This window comes from Amblyomma mixtum, chromosome 8 (assembly GCF_055824585.1).
Source record: "Amblyomma mixtum isolate Tamu chromosome 8, ASM5582458v1, whole genome shotgun sequence".
NCBI lineage: Eukaryota > Metazoa > Arthropoda > Arachnida > Ixodida > Ixodidae > Amblyomma > Amblyomma mixtum.
Window position 1 is genome coordinate 33,979,292 of NC_143019.1, and position 20,455 is coordinate 33,999,746.

Below are 20,455 nucleotides of genomic sequence, written 5' to 3' on the forward strand. Positions count from 1 at the left end.
CTTATCAGATCTGGAAGCGGAGTTTATGAGTATGATCAAGGCGCCACGCGCGCTGTTGTGATTTTAGCATTTCTTCCTCCGTGATTTTAGCCTTTTTTAGCAGATTTTAGACCTTGCCATCCTCAGAGACCTCAGTTGGCCTTAAGTAACGAATCTCGGAGGAACTACCGAGGCGCCGACTGGTGACAAACTCTACAAACCGACGCGACCGGCGGCTCGCGCGCTCGCTGCGCTCGCGCCGGATTAGAGACCTTTCAAACATAGAACGAAGGAACGCGCTAGAATACTGCCCGGAACGATTTTGCGTTCGAAAGAGCTCGTGCTCATACCTGCACCCGTGGCTGGATTCGAGGAGGAGTGAGAACGGAGATCTCGAGACATGGTGCTGTTTCAGCACACGACGGAAGTACCGCAGCTCCCGACCCCTTCGACGGGACGCAACGACATGCACAACCGTGAGGCCGTCAACCGTAGCCCGTTGTCGACGGCTACGCAGTGCGTTAGTAAGCTGCAGTCCCTTTTGGCTGGCCGCAGAAACACTCCAAGCGAGACGCTAACGGATCTGTTGAGGTATGCAGTGTCTGTGCTTGTTTATTTCCGCTCGCGAGTGGGTTGAGAGGGCGGGGTCCGGGTGTTGTGATCTCTCGTCTCTGCATCCTTCCTGGCTTTGCTCTTGACCGTCCAGTCTGAAAGCTTTCATTGCTAAATCGCTGCCTCTTGAAAGAAGTGCACTCGTATGCGCACCGTGTGTGGACGCGGTGTTTTGTGTATTTTGACGCCGTCTATTAAACGAATTCTCCTTTGTTTCGAGGTTCCAAACCGTACGCTCCTGGGAACATATGTTCGCCCCAGGTGGGAAACGGTGTCATAAAATTTGCGTCGTTCGATTACAGTCGCACTGAAGGGAGGAGGAGGAGGAAGAAGAGGAAAGGCAGGGAGGTTAACGGGAAGAATAATCGGGGGGCTACACGGGCTACATCTCGTGATCTGTGTGCGAGTAAAACTGTGGCCCACATCTAAACTATCTTGAAATTCTGGTGGTCTCAATTTTACAAGAACGCTGGCATGCTCAGCGTACGTAGTAAAAATTGTTTTTGTCGGTTTCCGTTTTTGGCTTTCGGGCGAAAATGAACGGATAAACAAAGAAATTCTTTAATTGCGATGACCGACAAAAACTCGCCTTGGTGACTCGGTCGTTAAGCGCGTGGCTGCATAGCCCGAGGACGCGAGCGGCTGCGTTTTGGCAGAAGCGTAATGCATATAAGACGCCCGTGTGCTGCGCGATTTCGGTGCACTTTAAAGAACCACAATGGCTCGAAATTAATCCTGAGCTTTCCTTCGCGGTGTCACGTTTCCAGCTGGATTGTCGAACTGGTACCCGTACTTTTCCACCTGGAAACTTTCAGTTCCAACGGGAATGACATCTCTTTTCGACTTGATTATTGAACCGGAAATCGTGTCCAACTGGAGCAGTCCATGCTTCCAGCTGGAAAATTTACATTTGCGGTTAGCTCCAGTTGTAAAGCTTCCAGCTGGAAGCAGCTCCAGCTGGATTTCTTCCACTCCCAGCTGGAAAATGTCACTCCAGCTGGGAATTCAGCCGGTAAAGTGCTTTTCCAGTTGGAAAGGGTACCCCTGACTAAAGGCTGCCGAGTCACCACTTGCATCTCTGAGCTCACTTATTGTTTCCCTTAAATCTCCATCCCACCCCTCAATGCGCCGTCTCACTCTTGGTGTCTATCGAGAGTGAGACAGTTACTGTGCCTTTTCTTTCCTCATATACAGACATTGTTATTACTATTACTGTAAACAAGAGAAAAACGATGCAAAGCTGCAATATCCTTTTTTGCATTCATTGGGAACATTGGGAAAAGGGCAGTCTAATAATAATATGATTATTGGCATAATGACCTATTCCTGTCGTGGTTCATGGCACTGCTGCTAATTGCTTGAATTTCAGCCTCCCATAATACGTCTATGCAGGGGAGACTTATATTACTTTTTTTCTCCAATTTTGCCCAGCACATGTGGCCCCTCACTTGCATCCAACATTACGGAGACCATAAAATTGATGGGCGAAAAGTTCTGTGCTGCATGTGCCCAGGTAAGCTGGCTGCCGCACCTTTTATTTCTGTCATGACTTGTTCATCCCAGCTGTTTCAAATTGTGGGGTTTCTTCTTGCTGAAGTTTAATAGCAGTATAGTTTTCTGTGTTGGTATTAGTCAAACAAGCATACTTACCCATTTGTAATGATCAGTGAATCTCCTTGAAGTATTGCGTCTGGGCATTTGTAAAGCTGAGTCTTTCTGATGCATAGTTACAGTAAGAACAAACTGTGTGTACGGTTTAATTTTCTAGAACAAACATAGAGTTTCTTACTACTACCTAGAGGGAAAGCTGGCGGCGCTGCACTTCAGCCACCATGGGCGCTCAAAGCATCATGGGGCGGTGAGCTACTTGTTGCGGCACAGTCGTAGTTTTTCGGGATCACAGAGTGGCAGTACTAAGGCGTTTCATTCCGAAAACGTAGTGAACGTAGTTCGTGTGTGCGCAGACGACTTTCGCGCGAACGCAGTGTGCAAAAGCCATAGTAGTGAAGACGCGACGACACACGACGCCAATAAAAGGTTTTACTCTTCCGAAATGCCATTAAAAAACCTCTTAAAGTATCTAAACAACAACATTTTTTTTGAAAACATATTTACTTTTAAAAGTGCGCCTGTTAATTACGAAATATTAGTTTTTTTAGTGTTCATCACTTGGCCAATAGGAAAGCTAGTCATCTCTTATTTTAGGCAAACTTTGCACTTAAATGCTTTTCTGCTCGTTTGTTGCAATCATTAGACAAGATATTGAATGTTAGGACGTTTGTAGCTATCAAACAGCTTTATTTTTTTATTATTTTTTGGCCAAAAGTTACAGTTCCGCAACAAGTAGCTCACCGCCCCATGATGCTTTGAGCGCCCATGGTGGCTGAGGTGGTCACTTGGGGTCTCCATGCAAACTCCCATAGACGGCTTGCCAGCTTTCCCTCTAGGTAATAGTAAGAAACTCTATGAGAACAAATGAGCACAAGCACTGCCTGTAGAAGTCATTAGGCGACTTTCCATTTCTTGTCCATAGGGTAACAAGCTATGCCCTCCACGTTCGTGTCATATGTATCAGAGTGCTTTGATCATACCAGTTGCAGAATTTTCAATTTTTGAGAGACGCAAACGCAAATTGTGGGGGGTTATTTGTCATTCATATTCCTACAGTTATCTCAGGTGCCGTGCAATAATTTCATCTTTGCTCTCAGTGCCCGCCTGACCAGCAGAATGGCGACACGCATGAGGATTTGGCTCCCAGGCAGCTGTGCTTAGGGGAGACACTGTTCTACAAAATGTTGGAAAACATGGCTGCTGAATTGCGACAGTCAAAATCAAATGCGAATCAGCTGGTGAGTGCTTCAGCTTTGTTGGCCTCAGTGAGAGATCATACTTGCAAACGAACATAACAGTCATCAAAGCCCAGGAAAGCATAGTCTAATGTTTTTTTTTTAAAATAATTTTTGATATTGACTATCAGCATGGGAAATTAGCAGCGTAATTATTTTTTAGGTATAAAATAGATCGCAAGAAATTAAAAAGAAAATGCGACCGCATGCAACGGGTGGGATCTGACCCCACGAGCTCACGAGTTAGGGGGACTTATTTGTTTGCAAATCCCTGAGGTTAGACCGTACTGCCTTCTACTTCCAGGCAGTGATCACGAAGTCCCTGACTCATTTGCCATCATCGTCGCAAGTTTTGATTGAATGGTGGGGAAAAAAATCCATCTTTAACTCCAAATTTCTCGGCAATAAATGTCTTTTCCTGTTGCTGAGCGAATATAAACTGAGTCACAAGAAAAGGCAGACACTCTAACCTTGTGTTTGGTGCATCATAGCCTCAGTTGCTTTTGCGCCATTAAAATCAATATAACTAACTAACTAACTAAGAAAAGGCAGACAGTCGAATTTTACTGAGAACAAAATTGGATGGAGCTCTCTTTGGAGTCCCTTTAAATCTCTTCATAGGTAGGGTAGTATTAAGAAAATATTCTGTAGAAATGATATCATCTAAGCTATGTTAAATGAAACTTGTCACGAAGAATACATTGAAGCAGTAGTTACAAAAAAATTTCTGAAATTTCTGAAATAATTGTGCATAGCTTTATTTTTATTTTAAACTTGTTTGAACGTGTTTTTTTCTAAAATTGCTTTGAAAGCAATACTAAAACTGGCGGTGCACAAAGGCACATTTTATTCTACAGTATTGGAACTAGAATTACAAGCCTACGAGACAAAATGCGCTTTTTGTCATGTCATGACATGGCTCGCGGCATGACCCCCGGGCCACGCAGTCATTATCGGCAGTGTGTGGTGTGTGCAGCAGACTTGCAGGGCGGACATGACGGAAGCATGATTCGACTCATATATCTAAGCTAATGTATCGCTTGTGAATGGAACATGGTAGATGGCAAAATTGACGATACTGCATTTACTAGCGTAATTTGTGCACCCCCAACTTACCTGGATTCAAAAAACTTCTGCGCCAGACCACCAGCATGCCACGCAGGTGAGGGTAAGGCAGGCTTGGGGAGACCGGTACGGCTGCATTGCGTGTGTGGTTGTGAAATGTGTGAGTGGCGAGGGCATGAATTGTGTGCCATTTACCCAGCTCGCTTGCGCTTGCAGTCGCTTTTCGAGACGAACAGTTGCGTGTGCACCTGAATCTGAAACTACCGCAGCGTTTGCTGTCCGGTTTGCTGTTAGTCAGAGGGGCTGCGTACGAGGGCGCCATTTTATAGCGCCCATTATCTCCTTTGCCTCCTACTGCTGGCTTCGCGATTGTATCCTTGCGCGTTTCTTGCTTGAGCTGCGCGTGCGTCATCATGCTGTCCCACGAGGAACTATGTTACGTTAGTGGGTATGCTGTCTTGTATTTGGAGGCAACTTTTTTTCCTTTTTTGGCCAGTGAGGCATGTGTGATGGGGGGCCTGGTCTATGTATAAGTGACAATATACAGTATGTATTGTGTGTTGTAACCTTTGTAGCGTTTTTTAGGACGTGTTCAGAAAATTTTTGCATCATTTGCGTGCACATACTACGTTAGTAAACTCAGCATTTTTAAAGCCAATTTCATCTATGTATAGGGACTTTTTAAAATTGATGAATTTTTTTGGACTGTTTGATTATTGGGACCATTTTTTGTGTCCTACTGAGTCCGAAAAATCAGTCAGCAACTGTGCTCCCGCCATCTATCCGCTGTCACACACAAAGAAATTGTTATATTACGATTCCCTTTCTTAGTTTCACAAATGTGCTTTCACAAGTGTTATCACTGCAGTGCAGTAAGAAGCACTCTTGTGGCCGCGTTTAGCTTAAAGGGACACTGAGGAGAAATTGAAGCTGGCTTGTATCGACAGAATACCAGCTCCTGATTTCAAAAACGCCACTCATACTGACAACAAAGCTCTTGTAACGCAGAAAAGAGGAAGAACCAAAATACAGGTATCGCCACCACAGGCCAAACTCGCAAGTACAAGTGTGATGACGTCATAGGACAAAACAGTGTTGCTAGAACCAATGGTTCTAGAAACACTAAAACACGAGAAGCCATGAATCACTGAGGCGCAGCAAATCCATGCGCAAATCTCCTTGACGTCGCCAGATGGCGCCACGTATCCGGCAGCTACGCGCGCGCCTGCAGTATCGGGACCCATCAGCGCCTGCTCACCGGCAGTAGGCGGGCTCCCGGTATTCCGCTAGAGGTAACAAGGTACACGGTATGCTAAAGGTGTCTATTTGCTAGAACTTCGTTGACGACTTCGAGGATGGGATTCATTGTAACGCTGGCAAAACGCTGGTGCAAACGTAAACGAAGCAACGGTAGCGACGGCCGCAATAGCCGATAGATGTCTTCGACGTGCGGCCGGCGGTAGCTTTGTTTTCGGCTGCTGCCAGGCCGCACTGCTGGCCGTCAGAAATCGCGGAGTCTGCGTTACGTCATGTGCACGTCATGTTTCACGTCACTTAGTCCTGTGTCGTCATAGGAGAATCCCAGGTTTGAATCAGAGCGGCGGGAAAAACTTTTTCAACTTCGAATCCAAATTTCTTGGAAATAAATGCATTTTTCGCTGCCGGCCAAGTGGCAACAAAGCCATGAAATGCCGAACTATCGGATTTTGGTTTTAAAAAAATATTGATAGAGCTCTCCTCACTGTCCCTTTAATATTTGTTAATGGTCTGGTCGTTGCGTGGAGTCGCCAGTAGTTTTCTTGTCATTGCTCCTTCACTTCCTGTCTGCTTTTCCATGACTGTGCATTTCTTTGTACTCGTCATCATGCGATTGGATGTGATTGACTTGCGTTCTGTTGTTGTTTCTCCTTCTCCCTGCTCGCATTGCAGACGTACCTCAGCAGCAGTGTTTTTCAGCGGCCACTCTTTGCATGCTGTCTGGAGATAGTCATGTTCTGCTACAACTCTCAGCGGTAACACTGCTTTCACTCCTTGCTTTGGCTTGTCGAAAGAGTAGGGAGGGATCGTAAGGGGCTTTAGTGTGTTCTAAACAGCTATGTCTCTGAAAATTGCAGGGCAAATTTGGTTTGCGGTGCCAGCTTTCTTGCAGATACGTGCAGTCGCTGGAGATCTGTGCATTAACTCATTCATAACTGTGAGGATTCAAGATGTTGGGTTTGGTTTGGTTTGGTTTGGTGTTTATTTTCTTCCAAAAATAAAGGGGAAGCCAAAGCAAAAGGCGGTAGGCCTGACTAGGCCTTGGCTCCCTGATACAGGCGGCAGCACGCACCATTAGCGCCTATGCAGGACAAACAAAGAAACTAAATAATATAACAACAATATGACACAAACAAGCATGAATTGAGTAAATCAATGACACCAAATAAAATAACAATATGAATAAACAAGCATGAATTAAATACATCAATGACAACAAATAATATAACAACAATATGACACAAACAAGCATGAATTGAATGCAAATTTTATGCCGCAGGATGTTTTCATGGAAACAAAGACTAGTCAAAAACATATTATAGCGAGTATAGGCCACAAAACTAAACAGGATTCTCTTCCAAATATTTTTTTTATACATTTTTTAAATACCTTGGTTGATGATAAGAATTCCCGTTCTAGTGAAGTTTGGTTAATGACAGATGGTACCTGGAAAGTTAATTTCTGTTTTCCGTAGTTAGTGCGAGTGATGGGCACAAGTTTTTTTCGTGTTCTCAGATGGTACATTATGGCAGGCCTGTCAGGTAGAGTGGCATACAATCTGTTATGGTGAATATACTGCAGTAAACGAAAATAATAAATTTGTTGTACTGGTAGAATAGCATGTTTAGTAATTCGATATTGGATGGGCTCTGTTACAAGTCATTAATAACGTGGTTAGAGACCACGTTGAAGCTGTAATTTTAGTCCTGAAAATCACTGTTGGTTCCTTTCTGGTGAAGCTGCAGTTCACACTTGGCCCGTCCTATATGATATGACAGCTGGAGGTTATAAAAAGATCTATAGTAAGAAAACAAAAGTTATTTTCTCTTCAAGCGTAGAGCCCTTCCAAATACACAGATCAAAGTGCTAGGCTGAAGGGCGTAGTCGCAACAAGTTGCGGTCAGATATATAGCTTGGCAGCATTTCCACGCCTTCAGAATCCTAAATTTAGTGCAATTTTTGGTCACGTTTTTTTTCCTGTTTCTTTTTGCTGGGGGGATTTCGCAAGGTTTTCTCAGGCTCATTGACAGAAATGCAAACAGTAGATTCCATGGACTGATCACATCCAGTGTACTGGAGGGCTAGTGTAAACTGAGTGAACTTGCGATTTGTCCATCATTTTGCAGGATGAGCTCGTCTGCCACTGACCCACAGACTCTGCCCCTAACATGGCTGTTTCCACGGCCCAGTGGTTGCATGACCTGAATACTGGGTGGCATGACTAGCTGTATTCAGACACTAAACTTTCAGGGCAAATATCTTGCAGAGGGCTTCCTGCCGACGGCTTCAAGAGCCAGAAATGCAGAAAAGTTTTTTTTGATCTTAACATGTTTGACTGAGTTTCAGTGGTAAAGCTTATTGTGAGCGGCACCAGCGTGATGAAAGGAATGGTTTTAATTGTTTTTTATTCTCAGTCGTAATGTGGAGGCTTCGTGGAGGCTTTTTCTCCGTGGAGGCTTTGCTTTCGCTTTATTTTGTTTTTTAGGTTTCCGTGTATAAATAGTTTCATTCGCAAATAATATAGCCGCAAAATAAGCCCGCAGAAATAAAAATACGCGCGGACTATTTGCTTGTACGGATTACTACGTATTATTCCGCCGATGGCAGAGAGGCAAGCCTCCACGGAGCTGGCTGAACAGCACTCCACGCGTTGGTCGACTCCGACCACCGTACGCGGAGAATTAAAAAAAAAATAAAGGTGGGAGCTGGACGTTATTCCGATTTAATTAGGGAAATTGGCCACACATGGCAATAAATCGAAGTTTCTAAATGCTCAGAACGGGTATATTGAGTTCCCGCGGCAGAAAGACGAGTTCAGATTCCTCTTCACTGCACCCTTAATCCCTTTTTTTTTACTCTTTTCTGGTTAGAGTGTGTGCCTGTGAAACAGACGAAAGCTCGGCAGCAACTCATTTAGTGTGTGATTAACAATCATCAGATTGGATGACTTTGAGTGTCTGGTTGGCTGCCATTTTTGTTCATTGTGATTTTTATCTGAGTGCAGTTGGGTAACATATAGTCCACTATAATGGCACACTTCTATGAAAAGTTCAGGAAACTTGAAAAAAAGATGAAAAGAGCTTGTTTTGGGTAAACTGCTGCCAAAAATAAAGACAAAAAAGATCTAGTACCCAACAAGCACACTGGTGCTCATCAAATGTACAAAATGAACCTGTCTTACAGTTATTTCAGTTGGTCGTGCATCCCACATCATTTGGTGGCGATGCCATCAGTCGAGGAAAATGTGTGAGCCTCGTGTTGTAGGTGCTTCTGAAGAGAAAGTTAAATGTATGCATCTGCAGAAGGCAAAAAATATGCAAATGGAGTTTGGAGATTTCGTGACAGTTGTTGAATGTGTCTTTGACTGTTTAGGTGAGACAGCTGTCTTGTACGAGTGAAGTTTTTCATTGGGCAGAACTGAAAGAATGAAGCTGCAAATGATTCTGCAGTGTTCTTGTTCCTTCCTGTGCTCAGAGAACAGAGTTGATAAGAACATTTCATTCAGCCACACACCTTTGTTGTAGACAAGCATGTAGGAGAAAAATGTGGAAAGATCAAGATAACAGTGTACATTTCCATTCCTCTTGAGGCTGTGATATGTGTTGTGTGGCAGTAGAATCTTTCATGTAATGCATTCACATTGCGTGGCCACAGGGAGTTTCCCTGGATCTTGGAGGTGTTCGACTTGATGCCGTACCACTTCTTGAAGGTCATCGAGCCTGTGATTCGCTGCGAGAAGAGCTTGTGGCGCGAAGTCGTCAAGCATCTGAACAACGTGAGAAGTTGCTTGTTTACCCCCTTCATTCTGTGGGGAGTCCATGGGGCTGTTCTAAAAACAGCTTTCCTAATGCCAAGAGCTACGCAGGCCACCGAATGCACATTTATATAGTCGAGCCCAATAATGACGATCGCGGTTATAAGGTAAGCTCACTTTTTATGAACGAGTGTGATGCTGCTATCAAACTGTCTATTAGAGCAAAAGCACTATGTCTCGACACAACGAACAAACGTGACAGCGCAGCTTAGAACGAGTGAGGAGGCGCTGTAAATTTAGCCCTGTAGTTGAAAAATTTGTGCTTTCCGCCAGCGTGGAGGCCTAAAAGCACTTCTTATCTTCCGTAGCACCCCCCCCCCCCCCCCCCCCCGCCTTTTTAAAACAGTGTGGCAGCCCCCAAAAAAGCTATAAAAGGTGAGCATTGAAACCGCCAGCCACGTGCTTACCTACAGGCTGCAGTGAGAATTGGTGCATGCACATGTGCTAGTTGGTCTCGATTGAAAGCAGAAGAATGTTGCGCACAAAACAAGGGGGCATTGAAGTGATAAACGGTCAGTGATAAACGAATGGCAGCTATTTCAGAGCTTTGGCTACCATCAAATGGTATGCCTTGCTGGCACAGCTGGCCACATGACCAAGGCTCCATTTTATTGCTACAGTTGAAATTATTTTAATTATATGTGCACTTATGCTAGCACGTGGAGCATGTTAGATTAACTTGTCACGATTTGTTGTGATCTCATCGTTTGAATAATGTTTGAAGGGAATTCAGTGAGTGCTTGTCCTCGGAGCATCCAACAAGCTTTATTATAATCTTGAGGGCATTCTCATTTGGGATGCTCTGTTAGGATATAGTGAGGACATATCTGAAAGGTCAGTTTGAAAGAAAAGGGTGTTCTGGGATTGTCTGTCACTCCGGGTACTTTGTATGAAAGCTTCAGTCCACCCGGAAGCTAAGTGAATTTTAGCAGTGGGTGTGAAAAAAAAAATTATAAATGAAATAATATGTTGTTATTAAGACCGGCATGCTGCCATTCTGCCTGGAAACCAACAGGTGAGGCTCTCGGGTCTTGCAGGTTGAAGAGCAAATCGTGGAGTGCCTCGCTTGGAAGGCCAACTCGCCTTTGTGGAATGCCATGGTGCTCCCTGGACAGTCCGTGCCCACGTTTGAAGAGGTTTGTCTTGAAATAAGTGTTACTATTTCCAAAATCTGCTAATAAATCGTTGTTTGCCACATTTAAAATGTATGATCTGAATCCTAAAGGCCAGTGTCTACCCTTAATTAATCGTGATTTTTTTTTCTGCATAGCCGCTGAAACTCCTTTTGGCAGCAGCATTATTTACTGCTTCAGTGTTTTTGACTTTGACCCCAGGGTTCCAAGGCAATGACAACATCAGATAAAAGCTGTGAACAAAGCAGCTACATTGAAAAAATGCAAAAAAACTGATTTCGTTATAAAGACAGTTTTTGCAAGTTGAAATTAGCCAGTTATAATAATTTCTACTGTTTTAAGAACGGTAAAACTGCACTCACGTTCCCAGGTGCATAAAAAAATTTTGGCTGATTTCAAAATTATTCCATCCACTGCCAATGTGGCAGTGGGCTCATGGCAGTTTTAGGTTGTTTTGCTGTTAGAGTTTGCTTTTGCCATGAGTTACCTTCAAGGAGTTCTTTGTTTCCTCTGTTCCTGCTTTTCTGGTAGGTGACGCTTTGGCCTTGTCTCGATAAATATGTTGGAAAATGCTTCATCTAGAATGCTGTCAGCAGTTGGTGCACTTTCACAAGTAGAAACAAAAACTGTTCTCATTTTTGTTGTTTGTATCTTATGTGGTGCACTGGGGATTACAGGGTTAACATTTTGTGCTGGCGACGACAATAATTCTGGATTCTAGCACAGCCATACTAGTTGCGTGTTTCATCATTGCTGATTTTGTCGAACAGGTGCAGCCGGGTCGTCAGATTGAGAGAGTTCAGGAATGCACTGAGAATAATGTTGGCAAGACAGCCCCTCCGGGTGACTCGAGCAGTGGCCAGGGCAGTGCTGAGTTGAAGAAACCAGGTAATTATCTGAAAAAAACTTTTCCATAATTAACATATGCAGACGGAAAACATGTATGAATGGAGGACGTGTACATACAGAAAACGTGTTTTCTGTATTACATATAACAAGTAGCTCTTTGACATGTATACATACGGAAAATATATGTTTTCCGTATTACATATAACAATTAGCTCATTGAGTTAGAGGTGTTTGTTTGAACTATCTGAAATTGACTACTGTGTGAGATAAGCCAAAAACGCGATTTCTTTCATTGTAGGTCTGACACCTGTCAGGCTGTAAATGCTGACAAAAAGGCTTGAAATTAAATTAAGACATTGCAGTGAGCTGTGAAAAGGAAAATGGTAGGAGTGATGTTAAGAGATGGGAAGAGAGTAGAGTGGGTTAGGAAACAGTTGAAAATTAGCTCTTTGACATGTATACATGCGGAAAACATATGTTTTCCGTATTACATATAACAATTAGCTCATTGAGTTAGAGGTGTTTGTTTGAACTATCTGAAATTGACTACTGTGTGAGATAAGACTAAAACGCAATTTGTTTCATTGTAGGTGTGACACCTGTCAGGCTGTAAATGCTGACAAAAAGGCTTGAAATTAAATTAAAGGTGCACTGAAGAGAAATCTGAACTCGTTGTTTTGCCACGGGAACTCAATCTACACGTTCTGAGCATTCTTAGAAACTTCGATTTATTGCCCTGTGTGGCCGATTTCCCTAATTAAGTCGAATTAACGCCCGGCTCCCACCTTTATTTTTTTAATTCTGCCTCGTACGGTGGGCAGAGTCGACCAACGCGGGGAGAGCCTTTCACCCAGTCCCGTGGCGGCTTGCCGCTCTGCCATCGGCGGAGTAATACGTAGTAATCCGTAGAAGCAAATAGTCCGTGCGTATTTTTATTTATGCGGGCTTATTTTGCGGTTATATTATCTGCAAATGAAACTATTTATTCGCGGAAACCTAAAAAACAAAATGAAGCGGAAGCAAAGCCTCCACGGAGCTGGCTGAAAGGCACTCCCCGCGTTGGTCGACTCCGCCCACCGTACGAGGCGGAATTAAAAAAAAAAGGCGGGAGCCGGGCGCTAATTCGATTTAATTAGGGAAGTCGGCCACACAGGGCAATAAGTCGCAGTTTCTAAGAATGCTTGGAACGTGCAGATCGAGTTCCCCCGGCAAAAAGACAAGTTCAGATTCCTCTTCAGTGCACGTTTAAGAGATTGCAGTGAGCTGTGAAAAGGAAAATGATAGAAGTGATGTTAAGAGATGGGAAGAGGGTAGAGTGGGTTAGAAAACAATTGAGAATTAATGATGTCCTATTTGAATTCTAGAAGAAATGGGCAGGGCATTTAATGTGAGGGCAAGATAACCAGTGTTCGTTTAAGGTAATGCAGGTGGTCTCTCAAGAGAGAGCATGCATAGGGGGTTGGAGGGTGTCAGAGGGTCAGACGGGCGGAAGAGGTTACAAAGTTTGCGGGGATAAGGTGGCTGCAGTTGGCACAGGACAAGTTTAATTGGAGGGATATAAAGAGGTTTTGTCCTGCAGTGGATGTAGTTTAGTTGTTGGTGATAAAATGTGACACACAGTGCAAATTTACCTTCCACAAATGTTCATCTTGTTTCTTGGGATGCTGAACTTCGCTCCCCTGCACCCTTGTCCGCAGTGAGAACTTTAATTTATACACATGGAATCGAAACATCTGGAGTCTGAAAGGATGTGCCCAGAGGAATAGTTACGATTTCTGTGTGAGACAGGCTGGATGCAGTGCACAGTAAATTCCACATGTATAGAGTATAGCAGCTTGTGGCTACACCTGGTGTGCTTGCTTTCCAGCGGTGCGCGAGGGCTGTGCCACCAGAAGCCAAGGCAAGACTTCGGCACCTGTGGCCGGTGATTCAGGACCATCGACGTCCAAGGTTTCCAAGGAAAACAGGCCACCGTCATTGCCCCGTGCGCTGGTCATTTTCTTCCGAAAGGTACTAACGATGACTGATGGGCCCTGAATGGTGTGCACAACTTATTAACGTTATTTGAAATTAGTAGGTTTTTATCGTTTTACAATTTCAGCTTGTGAGTTTTGATGCTGCATCTTGGGCAGCAGTGGGTGTCACAGTCAGCAGAATAAGGGTCACAATAGTTGGTGTCATAGTATATGACATTATGGCAAGCTGTAAAATGAATATAAAATTCTAATAACAATACAGAAGAAGGAGTAAATGCCAATAAACTTCTGTCGCTGTCTGATGCACCTCTGAAAGAGAGAAAAAAGAAAAGTATTTAATTTCTCATTGTAGAACCTGCAAAATACGGTTACTTTGTTGCGGTTGATTCTGCCATTGTGAACAAAGAACAGTGTCTGTGTCTGTGTAAATGCTATCGCGTCATACCCTGTAAGGCGAACTTAAGTGTCCACCAATTTATCTAATACGGATGTACATGGGTCATTCTTTCCCGTTCTTTTTTAATTGGGAGTATTATTGAAAGTCGCATCACATGTAGATTGTTGGAGAGGGGAGCAAGAGATGGGTGCTTGTCAATGGAGAAGCAGGTGCCGGTATTGGTATGTGCTGCTTTCAGAGGCCCATGAACGTTAGCGTTGAAGGTTTCGCTTTTGTGTTCTGCGGCGTGATCTTGCATGCAGTGTGTAGTGAAAGAGTGCCGTAGGTCTTTAATATGACACCGAAGACAAGTCCATTCAACTTTTATTCTAAGTAAAAATCAATTTCGTGGCTCTGTTTGGGTGTGTTGATGTGTTTTTGGCAGCAAAAGACATGCTTATTGATGAGAAGAGTATGTGTCAGCATTATTGTTGCCTCCCTAGACGGAGCATCCGCTGCCGCTGACGGTGTCGAGCCATGCAAGTGCGTGACGTTGATCCAGTTTGTCAGTCAAAGTGTGACACGTTGTACCCCTGCTTCACTCTCTTGATCCAATCCAGCAATCAGAGTGGGACACGCTGTACCTTATCTCCACTGCCCCCCACCCACTACTCACCATCTTTCACCCACTCTTCACCTTCCGTCTCCCTCCTTTCCTCTGAAACTGGAACGGGGATTCCCCTTTCTCCACTTTCTCACCTGCCAGCTGAGGCTTCAGGCGGACAGATTTTCCAACATGGGGGTTCTAATGCTAATGCATTAAAAGTTTGTCGCCACACCGCAGTTCACTTGCAAAATTGGCCGGCCGTGGTGACACTTGTATCATTTTGTGACCTTTTCATGCTTATGAAATCTCTATTTTCAGCGACAGTATACTCTTTGTCATTAAAGCATGGCAACTTATCCATACAGGCCAACTTCACTTTGTCCTGGGTGTCCCTTTAATGGGGCTTGACAAGTCTGTTGTGGGTGCCTGTTAGCTGTGGATATACTAGGTTTCTTTTTTTTTAAAGTTTGGCTGCACACTGTCTCTCGTGGTTTGGAACAGGTGTACCACTTGGCTGGAATGCGTCTTCAGAACATGTGTGCAAGGCTGCCCATTGAGGGGATGGACCTCCAGAGCAAAATCTGGACCTGCTTTGAGCATTCGCTGGTGCACTGCACCAAACTCATGAGGAACCGCCACCTGGACCAACTCCTGCTGTGTGCAATCTACATTGTCGCAAAGGTGAGGCTGCTTCTTTACTTCTTAGTACTGTGTCATACTCGTCTGGGGATTCTTGTTCTGGGTTTCCCAAAGAGCTAAATCTATGCATGCCTCAACCCTTGTCTTTCCTTTACCCACTATAATGGGACTGACCATACTGTAAGTGCTTACAGCAGGCTGTTTCATTCTCAGCTAGTCATTGTTAATTGACTAGGCGGTTTAAAGCACAGCTCTTAACTGCCCGTTCATCGGTCGAGTGTCGGCATCGGCTTTGGCATAACCGGCAGAGCGAATGTGGAGAAAAGTGACGGATGAAAGTACGAAGATAGCGAAGAAAGCGCGAGGAGAGCAACCGAGGAGGAGAGCAGAGGAGGAGAGTACCGTGGAGTAAAGTGGAGAAGGAAAGTATGGCAGGAGGAAAGTAGAGGAGAGTACAAAGAGTAGAACGGACAGGAAAAAAAAAAACTAAAAAGAAAGTTGCGCAGCATTCATGGAGGGGGTGAGTTTAGCGGCAGTGGATGAGAGCAGCGTCTGTCTCCTGTATTTTTCATTTTTGTTGCATATTTTGTAAAAGTGTACTATTAATGTAGTACTGCTGTGTGCAGTCGCCGTCAAAAGTAAATGGAAGGGGACTTTGTCAAAAAAATTTAATTTCTTTAAATCTAAAGCATAATGGTCCATGTTTGTTGGTGCACAGTGCAATTCGCACAATCACAATTAGTCCGCAGATATGTATTCAAGGATGCATGAATTGAGCGGGCAATGATTAAATTTTTTCGTTAATATTGCCTTCCATTTACTTTTGACGGCACCTGTACATTGTCATTTATTTTTTCAGCCCTCCACCCTCAGCACCCTCCACCCGTTAGTAATTTTTGCACTGGACAGGCCACTAGCATTTGAAGCTGTCAGTAGAGACAGTATATTTTACATTTTTATTGTTTGAAACACATAAAGTTTCTCCTAAAAAAATTTCACTAAAAGTGCCGCTCGAGCAGAGCCTTGGGCGGTGGCATCAAGTTGTAGATTCTTATAGCTGTGCGCTTAGACTGAGCTGAGGGCAAACGCCGCCGCTGTTCGGCACTGCGTGTTTCATGTGCGATTGCCTACGGTTCAGATACTCAACAGCTATGCCAAATCTAATAGTGCATTTATTATACCCTACAGTATTATAACTGCAATAATGCAGTTGTGTGTAATAAATGTCAAGAAAGAAAAGCTACGGTAGGACATTGATAGGCATTGCCATTGCCTTCTAGGTCACCAAAGTTGACACCAAGTTTCAAGACATTCTTCAGCGTTACCGAGACCAGTATCAGAAGAAAAGCCACGTGAGTAGTCGTATCTGAGTGACGACCTTGGCAGAGTTTTACGTGTCACTTCTATGTGTGGACCTGTTTATTTTTTTTATTTTGCTTTTTTCCCTTTTGTTTGAATGCTGTAGGTGTATCGTGAGGTCTACATGGCGACCGTCCCAGCTCACGGTCGCTTTGACAAGTGTGCGAGCTGCGACTCAAAGCCTTATGGTGCATGCAAAAACACTAAAGGTAAAATCTGTTGATCATCATGCATTACCACCTTATTCATAATCATCATAAGCATCATCTTCAAGAGTTCAGGGTGGAATGTTATTTTGTCAATGTGCAGTAGCAGTTAGAAGAAAACGTTGCGTTATGTTCATGCATTGCTTGTTTCTTTTTTTTTTTTCAGTGGAAACAGCAGATATCATCATGTTTTACAACAACGTAAGCCTTATCATCATTTCCTAGATTTGCCGAAACTTACCCCGCTCTGGAACTTGCTTCCTGTCCTGGCATACCGATTGTCTCTTTACCAAATGACTGTCAGTTTTTGCAAATTGCCGCCAACTGTGTGGCGAATTTGGCGGTTGTAGATGTGTTTCTGTGTGAAATAAGAACGAGACTCAACACAGCATGCCTGGCACTATCTCTGTTGCGTATTAATACTCTTGAATCATCTCAGTTAATGTACTCTGAATGGTATCCTTTATTGTCTTGCTTCTAGGTCTACAGAAAAGATATGACCTCGTACGTCATGAAATTTGCTCCAGGTTCAAATAAGGTATGCCAGTTTTTATTCTTTTCTTCTTGTAGAAAACACTTTTTTTAAACAGCTAAAATATTAAACAGCTTTGATGTGAATGTGTAACAAGCCTTTCCATTGTTTAATAAAATGAATGTGAAACATTTTAGTGAACAGCAACATTAGATTTTCGTTTGAGCACACTGTTATCGAGCATGGTTCTTGAGTGTGCAGTTATTGTTGTGCTGTTGGTACCGCATTGCCGCTTGCTCTGCAGTTATCACCCATGGCCATCTGCCGTCGGCGTGCATCAGTGATGTTAGCGAAATCACTTAATCATGCTACATGTATTCCCATTGCCCAGCATGTGCTGCACATGTCTTCCTGCTGCCATTATGCTGCCAAATGAGATATAAATTACTTATTGCAGGACGAGACCATTTGCCTCACACCACTGCCACAGACTAAGAGCGCAGTCACCTTGCCAAAAGTTGAGATTTCACCCAACGTTTTCGTGTCACCACTGAGGCCCAACGCCTATGTTGCCTCACCCAACCGGCGGGCCTACCATTTCAACCAGAGTCCAGCCAAGGTAAGTTCGTGCTGAGCCATGTTGTCAGGGAAAAGTAAGGTTATGACAGTGAGTTGTTTGTGCTTGTTTAAGCACCTCTGTCAGGCTTGAACCAGCGCGCCTTCATGGGACTTGTTATAGCAGTTCTCTCTCACTGTTTGACAGTGATAAAGGCACATTGTGTCTGTATGCTATGCTTTGCTTTTCAAAGTGTGGGTTACTGGTTTGGTTTATGGGGGTTTAACGTCCCAAAGCGACTCAGGCTATGAGGGACGCCGTAGTGAAGGGCTCCGGAAATTTCGACCACCTGGGGTTCTTTACTGTGTCACCTTGTTTAATACAGGGTTGACTTGACTTTGAAAGAGAATGCTGCTGCCCTGTCTTCAGCTGAGGACCCACTTTCACACTAACCCATTCTGCAGCGCACAGTTTCATTTTCCTCTTGTGCATAAACTTCGGATAATTTTTATTCAGCTATTTTGAATTGGTAAACATGCCGTTTCGTTATTTTGTAGGAAAATGTTCTCAGGAAAGGCACAGGGCTCCCATCGTCAGCTGTTAGGTTCCGTGGTTGTTAACCTTTCTTTCTGACCTTAACTTTGTGCCCCTTAGCGGTTGTCTGTCCTTTGCAGTAATTGCTAATGACTGTTTATTTTAAAGGCTGACATTGTCTCTGAAGATCGGGGTAATCCCCACATCAGGATGGGGGGTAATCCATCGATAAAAACCAAGGATACAGTTTTCAACCATAGCAGAGCCCACAGCGAGTTAGTTGAATTACTTGATACGTCATGTTTTCTGTAATAGGCCTTTTATTGTTTCTGCAAATCTCCCGTAGGACTTGCACGAGATCAACCGCTTGGTGGTCCAGGGTGTCGAGAACGTGAAAAGGCGCATCCTGCTTGAAGGCGATGAAGCAGAAGATGGCGGTGCTCCCCCTGCAAAGCGGCTCTTCGATGAAAAAATTATGGCGGTGATGAAGGACCGCCAGGCTGTTGATGGCAAGGGTGACGATTCAGGAAAATAAGCCAGAGTGCAGGGCTTCCAAGGTCATGTCTTTGGGCACCTTTGTCTGCCTTGTGATGAGCTGCTGTCATCATTGTCGTATGTCCTGTCATGTGTTGTTGGTTTTTGTTTGGAGTGGAGGGCTGCTTCGGTAGACTTGTGCACACGTGTCTTGTTGAATGGTTTTTCATTCAGAATGCAAGCTTGAAAAGAAAGACTGTGGGTCGGCCGTGCTGCACGTTTGGATTTTGTCACGTCTTTCGCAGGACACAAAAGGAAAGCCTTTATTTATGAAGTAACTTATGTAAGGAAAAGGGAGTATGGGAAGGGCGGGGGTTTTGAAGGAAGTTGTTTGTTCTGACACACACAAGATGCTCAGCGTACCTCTAAGGTCACATGCTTGCTGTGTGCAGTTGCACTAATATAATCACCTTTCCCGGTCATGTAACCTTCGTGCTTTGTCTCGTGTCTCTCCAAAGGAGTAGGCGGTTGATGTGCTAAATTAAAGCACCAGGTTTTAAACCTGTCCCGGTTATAAAGCCTTTTTTTTTTCTTTATCGTAAACTGACACAGCTTCTGGAATTCAGGATGTCTTAGTTCCTGCATGTCTTTTTTCCTGTCAGCATAAGAAGCTAATTCGCCTTATGTTACAATTCATCGCATGCATGCATTACAACATGTACAACACCATCAGCATTGTTAGCAGAGTCTCTTTACATACCATATTTACACTGCATTTTGTTTTCCCCGTGTCTCATACATTCTACATTTTGTCTTTGATGTGGGTTAGTTTTCTCACTTGTTTTTTCATGTTTGTGTCTGTGTGTGCAAAAGCATGTGCGACAAAAAAAAAGCAGCCCGTTCAAATGCGTTGTCTGGGCATTGCTTTCGCACTCTTCATCGGTGCTTTATTTCATGCAATGAGATTTGTTAGCTTTTTTTTTACTGCTGTAGCAAAAGATGGCATGTATACTTTTTGTCTAGTCAGCCCTGCATGTTCAGTGGTATGTTGTTCATGTGATGTGTCATGTGAGACAATCAGGATTGTGCCAAGGCATTTGTAGTACAGCAGTTTAGCATGCATATCGCAGTTCTTTGTGTGCGAGTTTTTGTCTTGATCATGCTGTGCAAAAAACAGGCAGTGTGTTTTTTGGTTCCACTGCGAATTTCAGTGCAATTTACATTTTGTGTCATGACACTCCTTTGACATCCAGGAGAAGCGGAGCTGGATTAGTTTTTCTTTTTGGGAGCATTTGTAGGTGGTTGCTGTGGTTTGGTTTACGAGAAGTCTGTCGTCATTAGGTTCTTTGTTTTGTCCCAGTGCATTCCTGTATACCCCATGTGAATAAAATATTTGATATTCATTTCACATTTCAATGGACACGTATATGCAAAGTGCTTATGTTGCCCGAGGGATTTCAACCAAGCCGCAACAGCTGGATTGAAGTCGTGATAAAGACTCTTGCCCAAACCACAGAAAAATGTGAGGAAATGGAGATTGAAGAAGAGCAACAAATTAAATATTGCAAGAAGATGTCAGGAGAAAGAGCAGAGGAGAACAGATCAGAAGGGTAATGTTTGAATGCCTTGACCGGTTCCACAGAGAGCTGGACAGCCGCTCAAAGGCTATTGAGAGGGTGACATCAGTTTTTAGCATGATTG

General features: G+C 43.8%; 1 protein-coding gene across 1 annotated transcript; it reads left to right on the forward strand.

Annotated features, from left to right (window-relative positions):
* The first annotated feature begins 236 nt into the window (after window positions 1–236).
* LOC149331984 (retinoblastoma-like protein 1) lies at window positions 237–20,157 on the forward strand. Its single transcript, XM_089556989.1, has 15 exons — window positions 237–570; window positions 2,023–2,104; window positions 3,300–3,440; window positions 6,432–6,514; window positions 9,414–9,534; window positions 10,611–10,709; window positions 11,477–11,594; window positions 13,423–13,565; window positions 15,016–15,195; window positions 16,434–16,505; window positions 16,619–16,721; window positions 16,885–16,919; window positions 17,200–17,256; window positions 17,648–17,809; window positions 18,627–20,157. Exons 1-15 carry the CDS (start codon window positions 380–382, stop codon window positions 18,813–18,815), a joined length of 1,776 nt encoding a protein of 591 aa, XP_089413115.1. The 5' UTR covers window positions 237–379; the 3' UTR covers window positions 18,816–20,157.
* The last annotated feature ends 298 nt before the right edge of the window (window positions 20,158–20,455 follow it).